The following is a 14,574-nucleotide window of genomic DNA, read 5'->3' on the forward strand; positions in this document are numbered from 1 at the left end:
TTTTCACCCGCTCTTTCGTCCAATCAAATTGGCTAGATTGACGGGTGACGTCACCCTACATACTTCTGACCAATGAGAGACAGGCCACGCGAGCCACGCGTGCAACGTCACGAATACCGCCTCAATTAAATGCCTTCCCGTCTTGCCAAAAAATAGGGCGCTTTATTACATGTATATTAAATTGATGCTACTCCATCTGGAAATGAAGACTATTCCTTCAAATTCATTTTCCCCTTCATTTATAATTTCCATTCATGATGAAAACGTTGTTTTAAATACGTCTCAGCATATATGCTCATATCATCGGGGGCAAACTGTGCAGCGGTTTTGTGGCAGCGTTTTGATGTATTGTACTTAGTTCTTGTTTCGTATATAAGCCGGCCGTTAATTGCATGCAGTGATTCTACTACGTACGTGTAGCACATAGTTCTAGGTGTAAGAAACTCAAAAAGGCGGGCCCCGAGAACCCACGCCGTAAGGGCTCCGCGCCCCCTGGCAAAAGTTTGTTCCAGCGGGCCTGAAGTGACCGCCATACATATATAACTCGCACTATGTACATATGCTGCTATTATGTGATAAATAATAGCCTAAAATAGGTATTACTTCATAAGAAGACATATACTGAAGTCCCGAATCCGGGACTCACGACATTAAAATATCAACAACGTGATTTTTTTTTATATTTAATCTTATGCCGGAAAATACAAACACTTTAAATTCTTTATCAACTGTCTGTGACATACATTGAGAATTTCCGACACCAGGACATCAAAAAACCACTGTATGAAAACGGCAAACAGGAGAATACTGAAAACAGAACAGGTTTTATAAAAACAAATTTCATTAACACTAAATATCTCTGTCAAATTCAGTCAAATTTACCGTGTAGCACAAACGAAGTGCATTAAACTTGTTGTTTGATATACAGGAACATATGCATTTCACTAAATGTAAACTATAGCACTTCACAGTATTTGTGTGAATTTTAAACATTTAGCGACTGGTCAAAAAACTAATAATATACATGCCATCCTAGCTAATTCTGGTGCTACGTAGCTCTGGAGGTGCAACACTCAGATCCTGACATGGTCACTATCTCGGGATGACGACATATTACAGGCAAGATGATACGGAAGACGAATAGTGCCACTCAATGAGTGTGAATATATTTTTTGGTGCGTGTGAAAATATTTTTTTGTACAGCGGCCGCCACTTATTATGTGGAGGCCGCCAGATAATATGTGGCGACCGCCACATAAGTCGTCATAATAAGTGGCGGCCGCTGTACAAAAAAAATATTTTCACACGTATAAAAAAAAATATATTCACACTTTTTTATGTGGCGGCCGCCACTTATTATCTGGCGGCCGCCACATAAAAAAGTGTGAATATATTTTTTTTGTACAGCGGCCGCCACTTATTATGACGACTTATGTGGCGGCCGCCACTTATTATCTGGCGGCCGCCACATAATAAGTGGCGGCCGCTGTACAAATTATTTTTTTCACACGCACCAAACAAATATATTCACACTCATTGAGTGGCACTATCTATCCGTCTTCCGTAAGATGACGACATCCTGAGATAATTTATCACGGGATGTCGACATCCTATACTTTCAGGATGTCGTCATCCCGAGATAACTTATCTTAGAATATCGTCATGCATCTTGCCTATAAACTGTCGTCACCCTGAGATAACATAAATTAAGAAGATTTGTGCCCTCTTCTGCAGACTGCTTGTTCATACGCAGGTTGGAAAGTCGCGCACTTTTTTTGAATGTGTTTTTTACAAGCACCTGCGACGGTGACGTGACCACACGTTTTGGGTGCATTTAAAGGCCACTTGAAAAAGGACCAATAGAGGGCGGTATGCAGGCTTGGAATTGGAAAATGGACATTCATGAAGAAACGACGAGATGAACACGAACGCGGGGCGCACTGTCCAAATTCAGGCGAAAAAGGCATGGATTTCGTGCTTGTAAACTGTGCTACCCATTTAGCCAACGACTCCTACAGAATAAGTAAATCATAACCGGTGACGGTGTGGTCTCCAAATCGGTGAGTCAAATGCTGTTGCTCGGCATATTATGAATATGATATAGGCCCTAATATTTATAATAATAATATTGAATATTATTGTTGATGCATATGTACCCTAACGTGGCGCGCCCCAACGTGGCGAACTTTGATTTTTCGCCTGTCAATCATGCCATGGAGGAAGGATATCATGCCATAATGCTAGCCCCAGTACTAGTGTGGCCGCGGTATGCTGCGCTGGGCTAGCCATATGCCTGTAGTCAGGTAGTAGCGCCTATCTAAATGACCTACACTTTCATACCCATATTCCATAGAGCAAAAGTTTTAACTGAAATTTCACAGAAAGTGAAATTTCATCAAGTTCTAAATCTAAACACTGTGTAGGCTAAGTGTGTTCATAAACATGATAAATTGCGAGTTTATTTACCCGTAACAAAGTTAGAAGAAAAATTTATTTTGGCGTGGTTTTCCGATTTTATTTTCAAGCATGTCAAGTGCACCTTTGAAAATGCCCCGAAAAATAAGAAACTAATTTTCTGACATTAACATCTGGCTGGGTATGTAAGTAGATATAATAATTATTTATCAAAATTTATCAAGTTTACAGAAATTCTTAAATATTAATTTGGAATTTTCCAAGATTTGTTCAAGGGCGCCACATTAGGGGAACACTCCGCCAATTTGTGCCCAATTTCCGGACGCCACCGTTTTTGAATTTTGGATTAAATTTTATGAAACTGAAATTGTTCACAGAGGATAAATAGCAAGCATTAACATGATTAATTTAAAGTACTAGCATTTCACTGCATGAATTGGAGGTTTGTCAACAAAGAGGTTTGGCAACACTACACAAGGAAAGTCGGGTAAGCTTCGAAGTGCGCCACGTTAGGGAACACCACTATAGAGATAATAATTATTTATGATAATTTATCAAGTTTAGGGAAATTCTTAAATGTTAATTTGGAATTTTCTGAGATTTATTCAAGTGCGCCATGTTAGGGAACACTCCGCCAATTAGTGCCCACCGGACGCCACCGTTTTGAATTTCGGATTAAATATTATTATGAAACCGAAATTGTTCACAGAGGTTAAATGGCATGCTACTAGCCCCATAAATGTGGCCAATTTACTGGACTGCATGTACCTCTGTAAATAAAGGCCACACTTCCAACATGTACAAAAACATGTCGAACTTTGTCAAATTTTGATTTTCACATCCAGGCTTATTAGTTTGCAGTTTATTTTTGCTTTAGAAGCATACTCACCCTCTTTATATAGGCTAATCAGAAAGTGCTGTCTTTTTCAGATGTCTATTTTTCGTGAAATTTGTTCAGCTTTACCAGTAACTAGTATGGACGTTTCGGCATCGATGACGGCGATTTTTCTCACTTACATGAAGTTTAGAATTTCTTCTTCCGTTATAATTTATATTTTAACATTTCAATCATATTTTTTGAGAAACACAACGTTCCAAATGCCATGTTTTTTGGGGGGCATGAATTTCACTGCTCTGTTATAGCGTCTAAGTATGTAATCGGATTAGCTTTGCCTAACAACAGGCATGGCGTTTTGTGTTCGCAACCATATGGCTGCAAATGCTGGAATTGCTACTACAGTAACTGGCCTCTCAGTAACCCTAAGTGTGTTAATCATAGCCAATGAAACATGTGGAAACCCCTTAACCACATCCACTGCCCTCTGATAATACTTTCCTATAAATGACTTCCTTTGGTTGTAATCTGGAAATCTGTGCCAATTATGATTAATGACTGAGTACCAAGAATTCACCTTGACAGTTTCAGGTCAACGAACCCAAGTTCGGCAGATAATTTCCATGTAAACACTCAAACATGTACAATGTACATTGTACAGCACACACATGTGTACATTTGCATGCATTTTGTACATTAATTTTGTGATTGCCCAACTACATGCAGAGGAAAAACTACATTGCCAAACGTCTTGTATCATGTAATTTAAAAGGAAATGTATACCGTATGTGACCTTTGTGCACGTACATGAGATGTACGTAGATGCACATGTTCTACCAGTACGTGTACGATACAAGGAAGCTAATTGTAAGTTTGTATTCTGTATGTTCAGAAACTGCTTTTTGATGTTTTACATGTACTTTAGTTTCATTATGAACAGAATCTCGTTGGCATGAATATACATGTAGTAATTTATGCTTGGACCATGTGTTTATAGCTCCATGCTTGGACTATGTCCTGAATGCATCAATATCATCAGGATAAAGTGTGCTAACATGACAAATGAACTTATTATAGTCAAAGCATGGAACCATATTATAATTGCTCATGACGGTACACGTAAAAGCATGGAGGAAGGAAAATTGTCAAAGTGATGTTCCACATAGCACAACACAGGAACAGCAGCCCAATTTGTTCCTTGAAGTTGACGTGTCCGATAATTAAATGGACCATGATTTTTCTGTCTCCTACTTTCACAGCAGGAATTGGATGCAACTGAAGTGCGTGGGTACCAGTACATGGGCATCAAGGCCAGATGCCTCTAGATAACATCCAGAAGGATCTACGTGTACATGTACACACACTCAGTAGGCCCTACAGTTTGCTGAACTCTACTTGTGACCATGAAACAGGGTTAAAAACAGCACTCCCACTGATGGGCTGCTTACAGTTGTAAACGGAGGTCATACATTTTGTAGAGTGCTACGTCTACAACTCCATTCATATTGGAATACCAAGACAACAGGTGAGACTTACATTGTTCAATCTGAATGTAGAAATACATTGAATTGCACTTGAAAACAAACACATTGATGTTAATTTACAAACAAAAGCATGTGTGTTTGTTTGTATACCATGGTTAGATAATCTGGAAAATTCATTGGTGGTTGACACGGTGACATTTCATACAACGTTGTACTACAATGTACTCTAGTTCACGCACGACCACCTGCACCAAAACTTCATGTATGTACCTGCAGTGGCTACGTACATCATGTTAGGCTCGGCACATTATCCAATATATCTCTGTGTTGGACCCCTGTCGAAAAACCTGAGACTTCAGCAACCCCTTTCACAGCAAGAATCTAACATGCCCTTCTACATGTACATGGGCCCAGGGCTCTACCATAGTAAATCCTGATTCCTTCCAGGGTGGAAAAAATATCCAAAAACCACACCTGGCTCTTGTAGTAACCATAAAATGTTAACACACATTTAAATTTTATTTACTTGTCCCCCCCCCCCCACTGTGGTTAAATGTACAGGTACCGATATGTACAATTCATACTCATAGTGTTCAGTATCTATTATTGATACAGATAAAACTTAAGGAGCGTATGGTAGGCCTACTTGGCTATTTTTAATGAAAGCCATAAGGCTATAGTTATGGAATTGCAACAGAATTTATGCGAGGTTTTAAATTCTCAAATTGAGTTTTAGCGTTTTGGTTGTGCAGTGAATGTTCGTTTTAGTACTGTATTTAGTACTGTGTTTTTCAAATACATATTTTCTTAGTGTTTTAAGCCATTTTCCAGTCCAAATGCAGAAACAAATACTGCTAATATTAATCATACTTTGGGTTCAGAAATAAGGACAATTCCGTGCAGACATTTCAAGTTCATTGTTCTTCATTTACATGTAGGTCAAAAGTGACATTGATACATAATTTGCCATATGGTGGCATTTCCACCATTCCACATTCCCCAGCAGAAACCAACTAAAGAATCATATATGACATCTTCCCTCCAACCAGAAGTGGACTAATCCAGTCAGTTAAGTGATGGTCCAGTTGTTCCATATGTTGAAGAGCTTTGGAAATTGTAGGTTTTTTTCGTTTTTAACCAGACAAGTAATGGTGCATGCTGCTAAATGGTCTGCCATGATCACTTTTTCATATTGCTTTTTGCGCTGTACATACATGACGTACATTGTACACCCTGTACGATAAGGTAGAATCCTATTGCTGATACATGTAGATGAATTTTCTGTATACGGCCCGAGAATCTGGAAAAAACTTCCAGAATACATTAGAGATACCACCTCACTGCATACATTCAAGACACTCCTGAAAGCTCACCTATTTCAGGAGGTGTACCATCAATAATTTTTCTTCTTCTTCATTTGTTCTTGGTGCCCCATCAGCGCCTTAGAGCACACTTTTTGATTTTGACGCTTTGTAAATTTCTTTTGATTGATTGATTGATTGCATCACTTGTTGTGATAAACTTATATAAGATTCGAGGCTTTGCATGGTGGAGTATTGGTATCGTTTCGGTTTGCGGTAACACCATGTGATAATAACTACTGCTTAAAAAGATATTTAGTTCTGAAAAAACCTTGTCCTGCTTATTATCAACTTTGCTAAGTAGTTTTTGTTCTGATAAGAACAGTGCTGCTGTAAGTTCTAAAAGAACTTGTCTTTGGTCTCAACGTTTCGACTAGCCTGCTCTAGTCATTGTCAGGATGTGATGAACTTGTTCATTCCATTTGCCGAGTGGCCTGCTTAATAATTTATGTATACTACCCGGTACGTACTTGTCCAGCATGTCCAGTGTATACTATGTAACTTCAAGATGTACCTGTTGGATATTTTGGACTGTTTGTGGCTGTCTTAAATTCTAAGAAAATGAAAGCAGTAATGAACCCACCATTTGATTGGCAACATCCTATGGACTGACGGGGGTTGTTTGTCGTCCTCCTCTCATCAGCACCTAGACCGCTGTGCTCAGTGTTTCCTTCCACGCAGGAACAAACAGGGGTCAGTGGGATGCCACCTCAAACCAAAATGCCCGAGTTTGGGTGTGTACATTTGTTGTGTGTGACGCAGACAGATGGTATGGAGGAGGCTAGTATAATGATAGCCCTTCCTTGGTACTGATCAATAACAGGGCTTTACCTAGAAAAAAGTTGGTGGTGATGTCATGGATGTTGGACTATTACGGTAGGTGTATGTGGTACAGTGTAGTTTGGTGTATACATGTGCACGTTTATGGTGTAAATTGAGGAAACACACGTGCAACATCATCGATGAATTGAGGACAGAAACCAAATCAAGAATGACCTCGATTAGAAAACGTGTACAAAACCAATGAGAGCTGTTGCAAAACAGTTTTAGTATAAACAAAGGAAAAGGGAAGAGGAACAATAGGAAATCCACGATTTACACTATAAACAAACGTGTGTACACATGTGGATGTTTTCAATCAGTGTTTATGTACAATGTACATACATGTATTTTTATAGCACTTGTACACACCGGTAAATAAATGTAGCATGTCAGCAGTTTTTCTTCTTGTTGCTTGATGTACATGTACATGTACATGTACATGTAGGAGACCTTATAACAGTGTTTAGAGGCTGGGTTTCAAATAAATCGTATTGTGGATTGGAAGCTACCCAACAATTTCCTGATAATCAACGCAGGTACTGTCGGAAGGTACCGATATGGATTATGATTGTACACACGTGTGCATTGGACATAGGAATTGATTGTGTACTGTACAGTATCAGTACATTACATGTGTATGCACTCAGAAAATTTGTACATATGTAAGCCATCATTTTGTTCAGTACAAAATGTACACGTAGATGTATGGTTGGTTATGTATGTACATTGTACATGTATTTTGTAATCATAATACAGACATTGTACCATCGTTGTCGGGTCCTTACCAACGGTGGCCAGAGACTGAGCAGGTGGCCTCTTTATCAAGGTGGCCAGAGTGGCAGCAGTCTTTCTGTTTTGAGGCGTGCGATCACACCCCCACGCCATCACACGCCTAAAAGCTTCCTGAGAAGTGCAAATAATCGCACGCCTGAATCCCTCAGTACCGCACACCTCGGCATACATTTACAGCATAATTTGTGAAAAATAAAGTACGTCAGTGAAGAGAAAATGGCTTTATTGTAAACCAAGATGAATGTTATGAAATATATTCCAGCTTGGACCATAGAATCACACACCTAGAAAAATCACTCACCTAGAAAATCACACGCCTAGAAAAATCACACGCCTAGAAAAATCACACGCCTTAAAAAAATCCAGGTGTGCTTTTTTCCACACACCTGTGATTTTCAAATCAGAAGGACTGTGGCAGGTTTCACTGCATTGGGCTTGCTTCCAAATCTTGCTTCAAAACACCACTGATGGTTGAAAGGACTTGTTATAGTATGTATGACATAGGACCATCTACCCATCTGAAGAACTTTTCCGACCAGTCTAGTTTTGTTTCTAGAATTACAATCGTTGTACGTACTGAACAGTGTGTGTGTGTGTTAATGCAGTTAGCCTTATTCCATTTTGAACGTGTTACCAGACTACCAGTGAAAGTTTACATTTGCATACATGTACATGTATACGTTCATATGTACAATGTATCAGATCCCTGTCAAGTTCAGGAAATCATTGGTGACAGTGCGGGTATATTGCATCCGTAATAACAGAAACATCTGTTGATCTGACCACGATCTGGCGGGTCTGTCTTGTTATTTTTCATGTTGTGTCATTCTGCGCAGGCTGTATTCTTGAAGGGAGTATGCACTCCATCCCCCCCCCCCCCAAACCAACCAGTGCGACGCACGCGCATATCTCCATAAAAGGAGTTGTTTACGTCTTACTCGCCCGCTGGACACTTTGTTACATACATGTAGCTAGAGAGGTGTTTTGAAAAACAGAAAGTGAAACTATGACTGTTGAACAAAATTGTTGGAAAGTTTTAATTTTTGACTTGTGTTGACTTTTGGACCAGAAAGTTCTGATTTTTTGAAAGAAAAGGTAAATGAGTGGGAATATGTGTGCTTGGTCGGTATTAAATACTTTGTTTAAGACTGGTTGGAGTGTGGAATGCCGATTATTATGCGAGCCGAGGCCGAGGGTAAGACTCCAAGCAGTCTTAAACATACATGTAGTGTTTAACACCTGCCAAGCACACATTTATTCCATTATCAGTGCCCAAGGCCATGATCATATTTTCCATTGCCGATCCAAACTTGATCAAGTTGACATGCTACAGCCTACAGCTGATTTCAAGTAAAAATTTGCGCGAAGGAAATGGTGTGAATCTGATCCACTTTAAAAATGACTTTTTATCAAGTTAAGGAAACTGTTTCTGAAACGCTGGGGATTGAACTGAAGAAAATGACGCTGAAAGGAAGTGCGTTACTGAAAGGAAATACATGCATACATACAGTGTATAACTCAAAGGAAATGCTGTTTCTATTTTTTATCTGTTTGATTTTGATCTTCCTACAGAGGAATAGTGGTCCGGGGCCCCGACAGCTTTATCAACTTCTTGCCAGCTGTTGAGTCATCGGTGATCTGGGAGGGTTCACCCCTACGAAGGCCCCCCAGAGCCTAGGGACAACCATCGATGACCGTCCTCTGCTATTAACAATCTCATCTGGGCATGCTCATTAAAGCAGTACTACATAACTGACGCACATAATCTGCCACAACACCCACAAAATCCGAAGGCACCAGACAGGGCCCAAAAAATAACAATCGTAGGTCCTGCTTTCTAAAAGTGCGCCTTGCCGGGGGCAAAGTGTACCCTTGGGGTTACGTCGGTGAAGAGAGTGCTGGACTCACGGATGAGCTAATAGCCTAGACTTCCAGGTGCAGCAGCTATTCTTGGCCCGGACAGCACGAGTTGTTCCGGCGTTGACATTTACCCGTTGTGGGCTGGAAGTGGAAGCGGACTGGAACCACATGTGGTTGCTTCAGATGTCACTGAGGCCGTATAAATAGGCCGGTTAAAGTAATCGGGGGCACTCTTCGCTGAGGAGAGCTAGCTGACGGCATTCTACGTTGTTACACTCCCCATTGTGTTTATGCCCTCGGGGGGGAATTGTCCTCCAATTCTTGGAGTAACTTTGCATAACGAGGACGTAACCAGCGCTGATGAACTGGGAGAATGTAACTTGTGAGGGAAAACTAACGTTGGTGCCAAATCTTGCCAAATATATTTTTTTACATATTTATGTACAGTAGGTTTGACAGTATTGTAAGTAAGAATAAGTTCGGTATCAGAGAAGATGCAAGGTTTTTTTTATGGAATATTTCATGAAAGTTGCACTGATTCTTGCCACCTTATAAACCTGAAAAGTGCATGTGTTTCACCCTTTTTTTATTGAATGCAGTTCCTCTTTATTTTACCTGACCTTTTCCAATAAAATTGTATTGGTTGTGGGTTCAGGGAGTCTTGCATGTACACATTGCAGCGTCTGCAATCAGTATTTCGCCCACACTTGCCCGTTTAATATTGAACCGTTTACTTTGCCATCCACATTCTGTCTGTTGCTGCTTGAAACACGTTTATTTGCGAAACATCTCAGCTCGAAGTGCCACGTCAATAAAAGCCTCATTAAATTTGGCCGCATGCAACTCTATCTTGGGGATTTTCCAGTATACAGGACCAAGCCATGTACAATGTAGTTTCTTTGTAATTTAAATAGCCAATGAAAATTCTGGACCTTTCTCTTTGATCAATTCTTTGTTCCGGCCTAGTGTTTATCTTGTTTCAATGGCGACAAGATTGTGAAATCTCCCTAGCCTGTGATCCCTCAGTACTTGCTTTAATAAATGTACGTCTACACGGGCGTTTTGTAACGTCTTGCATGCCACATTGATGATTATGCGAGTGAACGGACGGCTGTGTGAATAGAGATCAAGGATCATCCGGTTTGCAGCCAAGTTTTGACGCTGGATGCGTGGATCTCATGTTCCATCGGCTTCAATCAAATGAACTTGAGTCTGAGAGAGTCGGACAGACTGTGGAGATCTCAAGTCGTGATCTTCATTGATTTTATCCAGTAACTCTAACAAGTTTACTGGCGTTGGAATCTAAAGGTCCATGTAAACAGTGACTGTGTTGACTGCTTTTATTTTTCCTCCAGACCTTTAAGCATTGCCAAGTGCATGTTTACTCCCTGAATGCAGTTTGTCATAAGCAGGAAGTAAGCATTTATGTTGTGGCAAGTGATGCAAATTATGCGAGCTGTGCCACTCTACGAACTTTCTTGATGTGCTTGAAACGGACACACTTAAACTCCGTACTTACCCTGATCCCAACCACATGTTGTCAGTACTCCAAACTTCTAGAAGCTGTATTTTTGAAACGGTGACGGGCACAATATGCATACCATAAGTCGCGGTATTATCTTCATTGTCATAGGCTCTATTTTTGTACTACTGTCTCTTTTAATGTATACCGAAGTTCTTTCAAGACGCTCAAAGTGGTTTGAGCATGCCTACCCAACTGGAATGATCTCATACAGAAACCGGCTAAAGAGCCGTCCATACCTTGAATTTTCACAGGGAGAGTCGATGACCAATTCCGTGCTAGATGTTAGCCGGAGAAAGAAACAACGCCAATACCACACAATGAATATAACAAGATTGAGCTTTAACGGCTCCGAGAAAGTTGGCCCCGCGCACCCTGTAGGACTGAAGATCATGATCATGGGTAGGATGCGAACAGGCTCCACATTGCTCGGGGAAGTCCTGAACCAGAACCCTAACCTGTTCTACCTCTTTGAACCTCTCCACGCCACGGATGCCTTGGTAAATCTGAGGCTTATGGACTCCAGCAAGATGGAAGCATCGATGGCCACACTTCTCCGCAAACTCTCCCAGTGCACCTTCCCCAGTGAGTTCATGTACGACATTTACAACTGGCGCATTGCCAGGGGAAAGAGCCGGACTATCCAAGAAATGTGCGAGGGCAAATTCAGATGCACTAAGGCCAACCCTACGCTCTTCAATGCACGGTGCGTCCGTCGCAGAGGAAACATGGCCATGAAAATGATCCGTGCTGATCTCGAAACCATTAAGCCCCTCGTACTTGAAGACCACCTGAACGTGAAAATACTCCATCTTGTTCGCGATCCTCGTGGCACCGCCAACTCCCGTAAACGTTTTTACTGCCCAAGGAGACATGTCCCGCCGGAACAGTGCTCTCTGTACACAATGGGTTTACTGGAAAATGAACCCCAACTGATCAAGTACAAAACAATCCACAGGTACTGCCAGTGGATGAGAGAGACTGTGCAGGTTGCATTAGCAAGGCCGGATTGGCTCCAAGGGCGTTATAAGCTCATTCGGTATGAAGACATGGCCTTAGAGCCACTGCGCTTTGCCAAAGACATCTACAATTTTCTAAAGCTCCCGCTGCACCCACAGGTGACAGATTGGGTCAAATCAAACACGCAGGAGAACACCCAGAAGAGTTCCAAAGTCTTCAATACCAAGAAGAACTCGACTGAAGCGGCCCAGAGCTGGAGGAACACGCTCAGTTTCAAGGAGGCCAAAGATGTGGAAAAGAAATGCGGTGATGTGATGGAGCTGCTGGGCTATCGGCTAGTCGAATCCGAGGAGGATTTGACAAACTACGAAGTGCCAGTCACTTCTCCACTTAATATTGGCTCGGACATCAGTTTTACTTAAAGTCAGGGTGGTCAACAAACTCAATTCCCAAGTCCAGCACAAATATAGGCTGATCCACACGTGGCGCGAAAGCGATCACACAACTGTAAATTTGTGACACTGCATAAAATTTATTTGTGCTGCAAATTTGCAAAAGTTTAACACATCTCAGTTCCGGCGAATGTCAAGTGTTTCATGGCGTCATGCTCACTTCGCATTCGTATTTGAGTGAAGTGTGAACTTGCCGTAAGGACACAGATACCAGGGACTAACAGTGACAAATAATGTAAGCCTTGTGATTTGTGATAAATTTGTGAGGACTTGAGTAGAACTATAAGTTTAGTACCCGGTATGTACGTACTAGTAGCCATCATAAAAAGGGACGGGAGTATTGGAGACTTTAAGTTGGAATATTTTGCCAATTACATTCATGTACATTTACAGTGTACCGGAATGTGCAATTGTTTACGATGCCTGCATACATATACAATGTACATACATTGAATGCATGTGCATGAGATGCACAGTGACAAAATTATGTAAGTTATCCCACGAGCGTTGGTGGAACACGGAATAATGTAGTGCGTCTGTGTCTTACATATTCGGCCTCGTGGTATGTGGGGCACAGACGCACTACATTTTCCGTGTTCCGCAAGCGTGATAACGAATTTATCTGCAAGCAAACTTGACGCACTAAAAAGAAGGAACACGCACGCTGTACACAAACCTTTCAGTGGTAATCCTATTACACGTGCGTGTTTTTACGGAATGGCGCGCACATCTTGGAATAGCACAATACGCGGAGTGCGGTATGGACCGTAGCCGTGCTACATGGTTATATGTAGCACAGCTTGTTGCCATGAATCGACCAATCAGGATCGAGTATTCAAGTTTACTTGAAGATAAATGTTGATATTGTGTCTAAATAACTAGTTTAATGTTGCAATTAACATCATTATTTTGAGTAGTTACTACTCAAAATAATGTTACTCAAAATAATGATGTTAATTGCAACATTTTCCTGACTGCATAAGTCTCCAACACTCACATAATGTCTGTGTAAATGTACGTATGTATGCATTTTGTTTGGGGGGGGGGGGGGAATTTACTGTTAGCTGTTTCATGTATCAAGTGGTGCTTTTGGCTACCTGTCTATTTCAGCCACTGTTGACTGTCCATTTTGGAAAAAAAACCAAGCAGTACAAAGTATTTATATATTTTTCTATTATTGGTCCAGTCCAACCTGTGCTTGAACCTTTGACAGAAGAAAGTAACAACGTTATGTCAACATCCTCCTTGTCTTTTGCTGTCAATTATGTAAGCACAAAGCTATTTATATACACCTAAATAAGGCAAAAAAAAAAAGTCTCCAGTTTCTGGTATGCATGGAGCTTGCCCAAATAGTGGTGCGGCGACACGGCTTTTTTTTTTTTTTTACCTGATTTTTTTGCTTCAAATGTCGGCTGATGACTGCAAATGGTGCCCGACTATACTTAGTGCAAATATATGGGAGTCCAGAGAGGCCACATAAAGCTTATTCTCGACCATAACCCAATCTAAAAACACGTTAAAATTGTGCAGCAGCAGGATTCCAGTCAAACCAGTGAGTTTGGCAGTTTTGAGACATCATCTTTCATTGAAAAAAAAACTTTTTCATGTTTTGCCGACACGCATGGCTACGGTGACGCGCGCGCATACCAGAAACCGGAGACTTTTTTTTTTGGCCTAAAGGTGACATAAAGTCAATGGGACTAGTTCAGCAGCCTCAAACTACCTTCGAAGGCATTGCCGATGACACCTGATGCCCACGCAAAGATACTTCAAATTCGTGCACATTCAGAATGAATAAAACGTACGTATACTGTACTTCACACCATTAGCATACAAACCAGAATGCAAAAGCGATGTGTCCCTCCCAAAGCGTCATCTACATGTATATTTCTGCGTGCATGGAGCCCATTTTGACTGTCCATTATTTAGGGCTAGCCAGCAAAATGCATTTCTGTTGTGACCCACTTAAAGAGGTTGTGGAAAGCTCGAAGACATTTCCGTCATTTTTCGGGTATATGTAGCCTAAGGTGTGATGAAATAAAAACGACTATTGTGTCTGTCATGAAATGAG

At 41.0% G+C, this 14,574-nt stretch overlaps 1 protein-coding gene across 3 annotated transcripts; it reads left to right on the top strand.

Annotated features, from left to right (window-relative positions):
* The first annotated feature begins 1,723 nt into the window (after positions 1–1,723).
* Positions 1,724–13,744, top strand: LOC119723503 (carbohydrate sulfotransferase 3-like). 3 transcript variants are annotated; one of them, XM_038194189.1, is made up of 3 exons: positions 1,724–2,060; positions 4,510–4,775; positions 9,282–13,744. In XM_038194189.1, exon 3 carries the CDS (start codon positions 11,163–11,165, stop codon positions 12,471–12,473), a length of 1,311 nt encoding a protein of 436 aa, XP_038050117.1. In that variant the 5' UTR covers positions 1,724–2,060; positions 4,510–4,775; positions 9,282–11,162; the 3' UTR covers positions 12,474–13,744. The 3 variants fall into 3 exon arrangements, with proteins under 3 accessions (XP_038050117.1, XP_038050118.1, XP_038050119.1); XM_038194190.1 differs by having other exon boundaries at positions 4,513–4,775; XM_038194191.1 differs by lacking the exon at positions 1,724–2,060 and adding an exon at positions 3,590–4,117.
* The last annotated feature ends 830 nt before the right edge of the window (positions 13,745–14,574 follow it).

The sequence above is a fragment of the Patiria miniata genome, unplaced genomic scaffold, assembly GCF_015706575.1.
Source record: "Patiria miniata isolate m_02_andy unplaced genomic scaffold, ASM1570657v1 HiC_scaffold_17, whole genome shotgun sequence".
In the NCBI taxonomy this organism is placed as follows: Eukaryota; Metazoa; Echinodermata; class Asteroidea; order Valvatida; family Asterinidae; genus Patiria; species Patiria miniata.

Bases quoted from the DNA above. Each gene is read 5' to 3' on its own strand.
- LOC119723503 (XM_038194189.1), top strand. From the start codon at position 11,163: ATGCATACCATAAGTCGCGGTATTATCTTCATTGTCATAGGCTCTATT.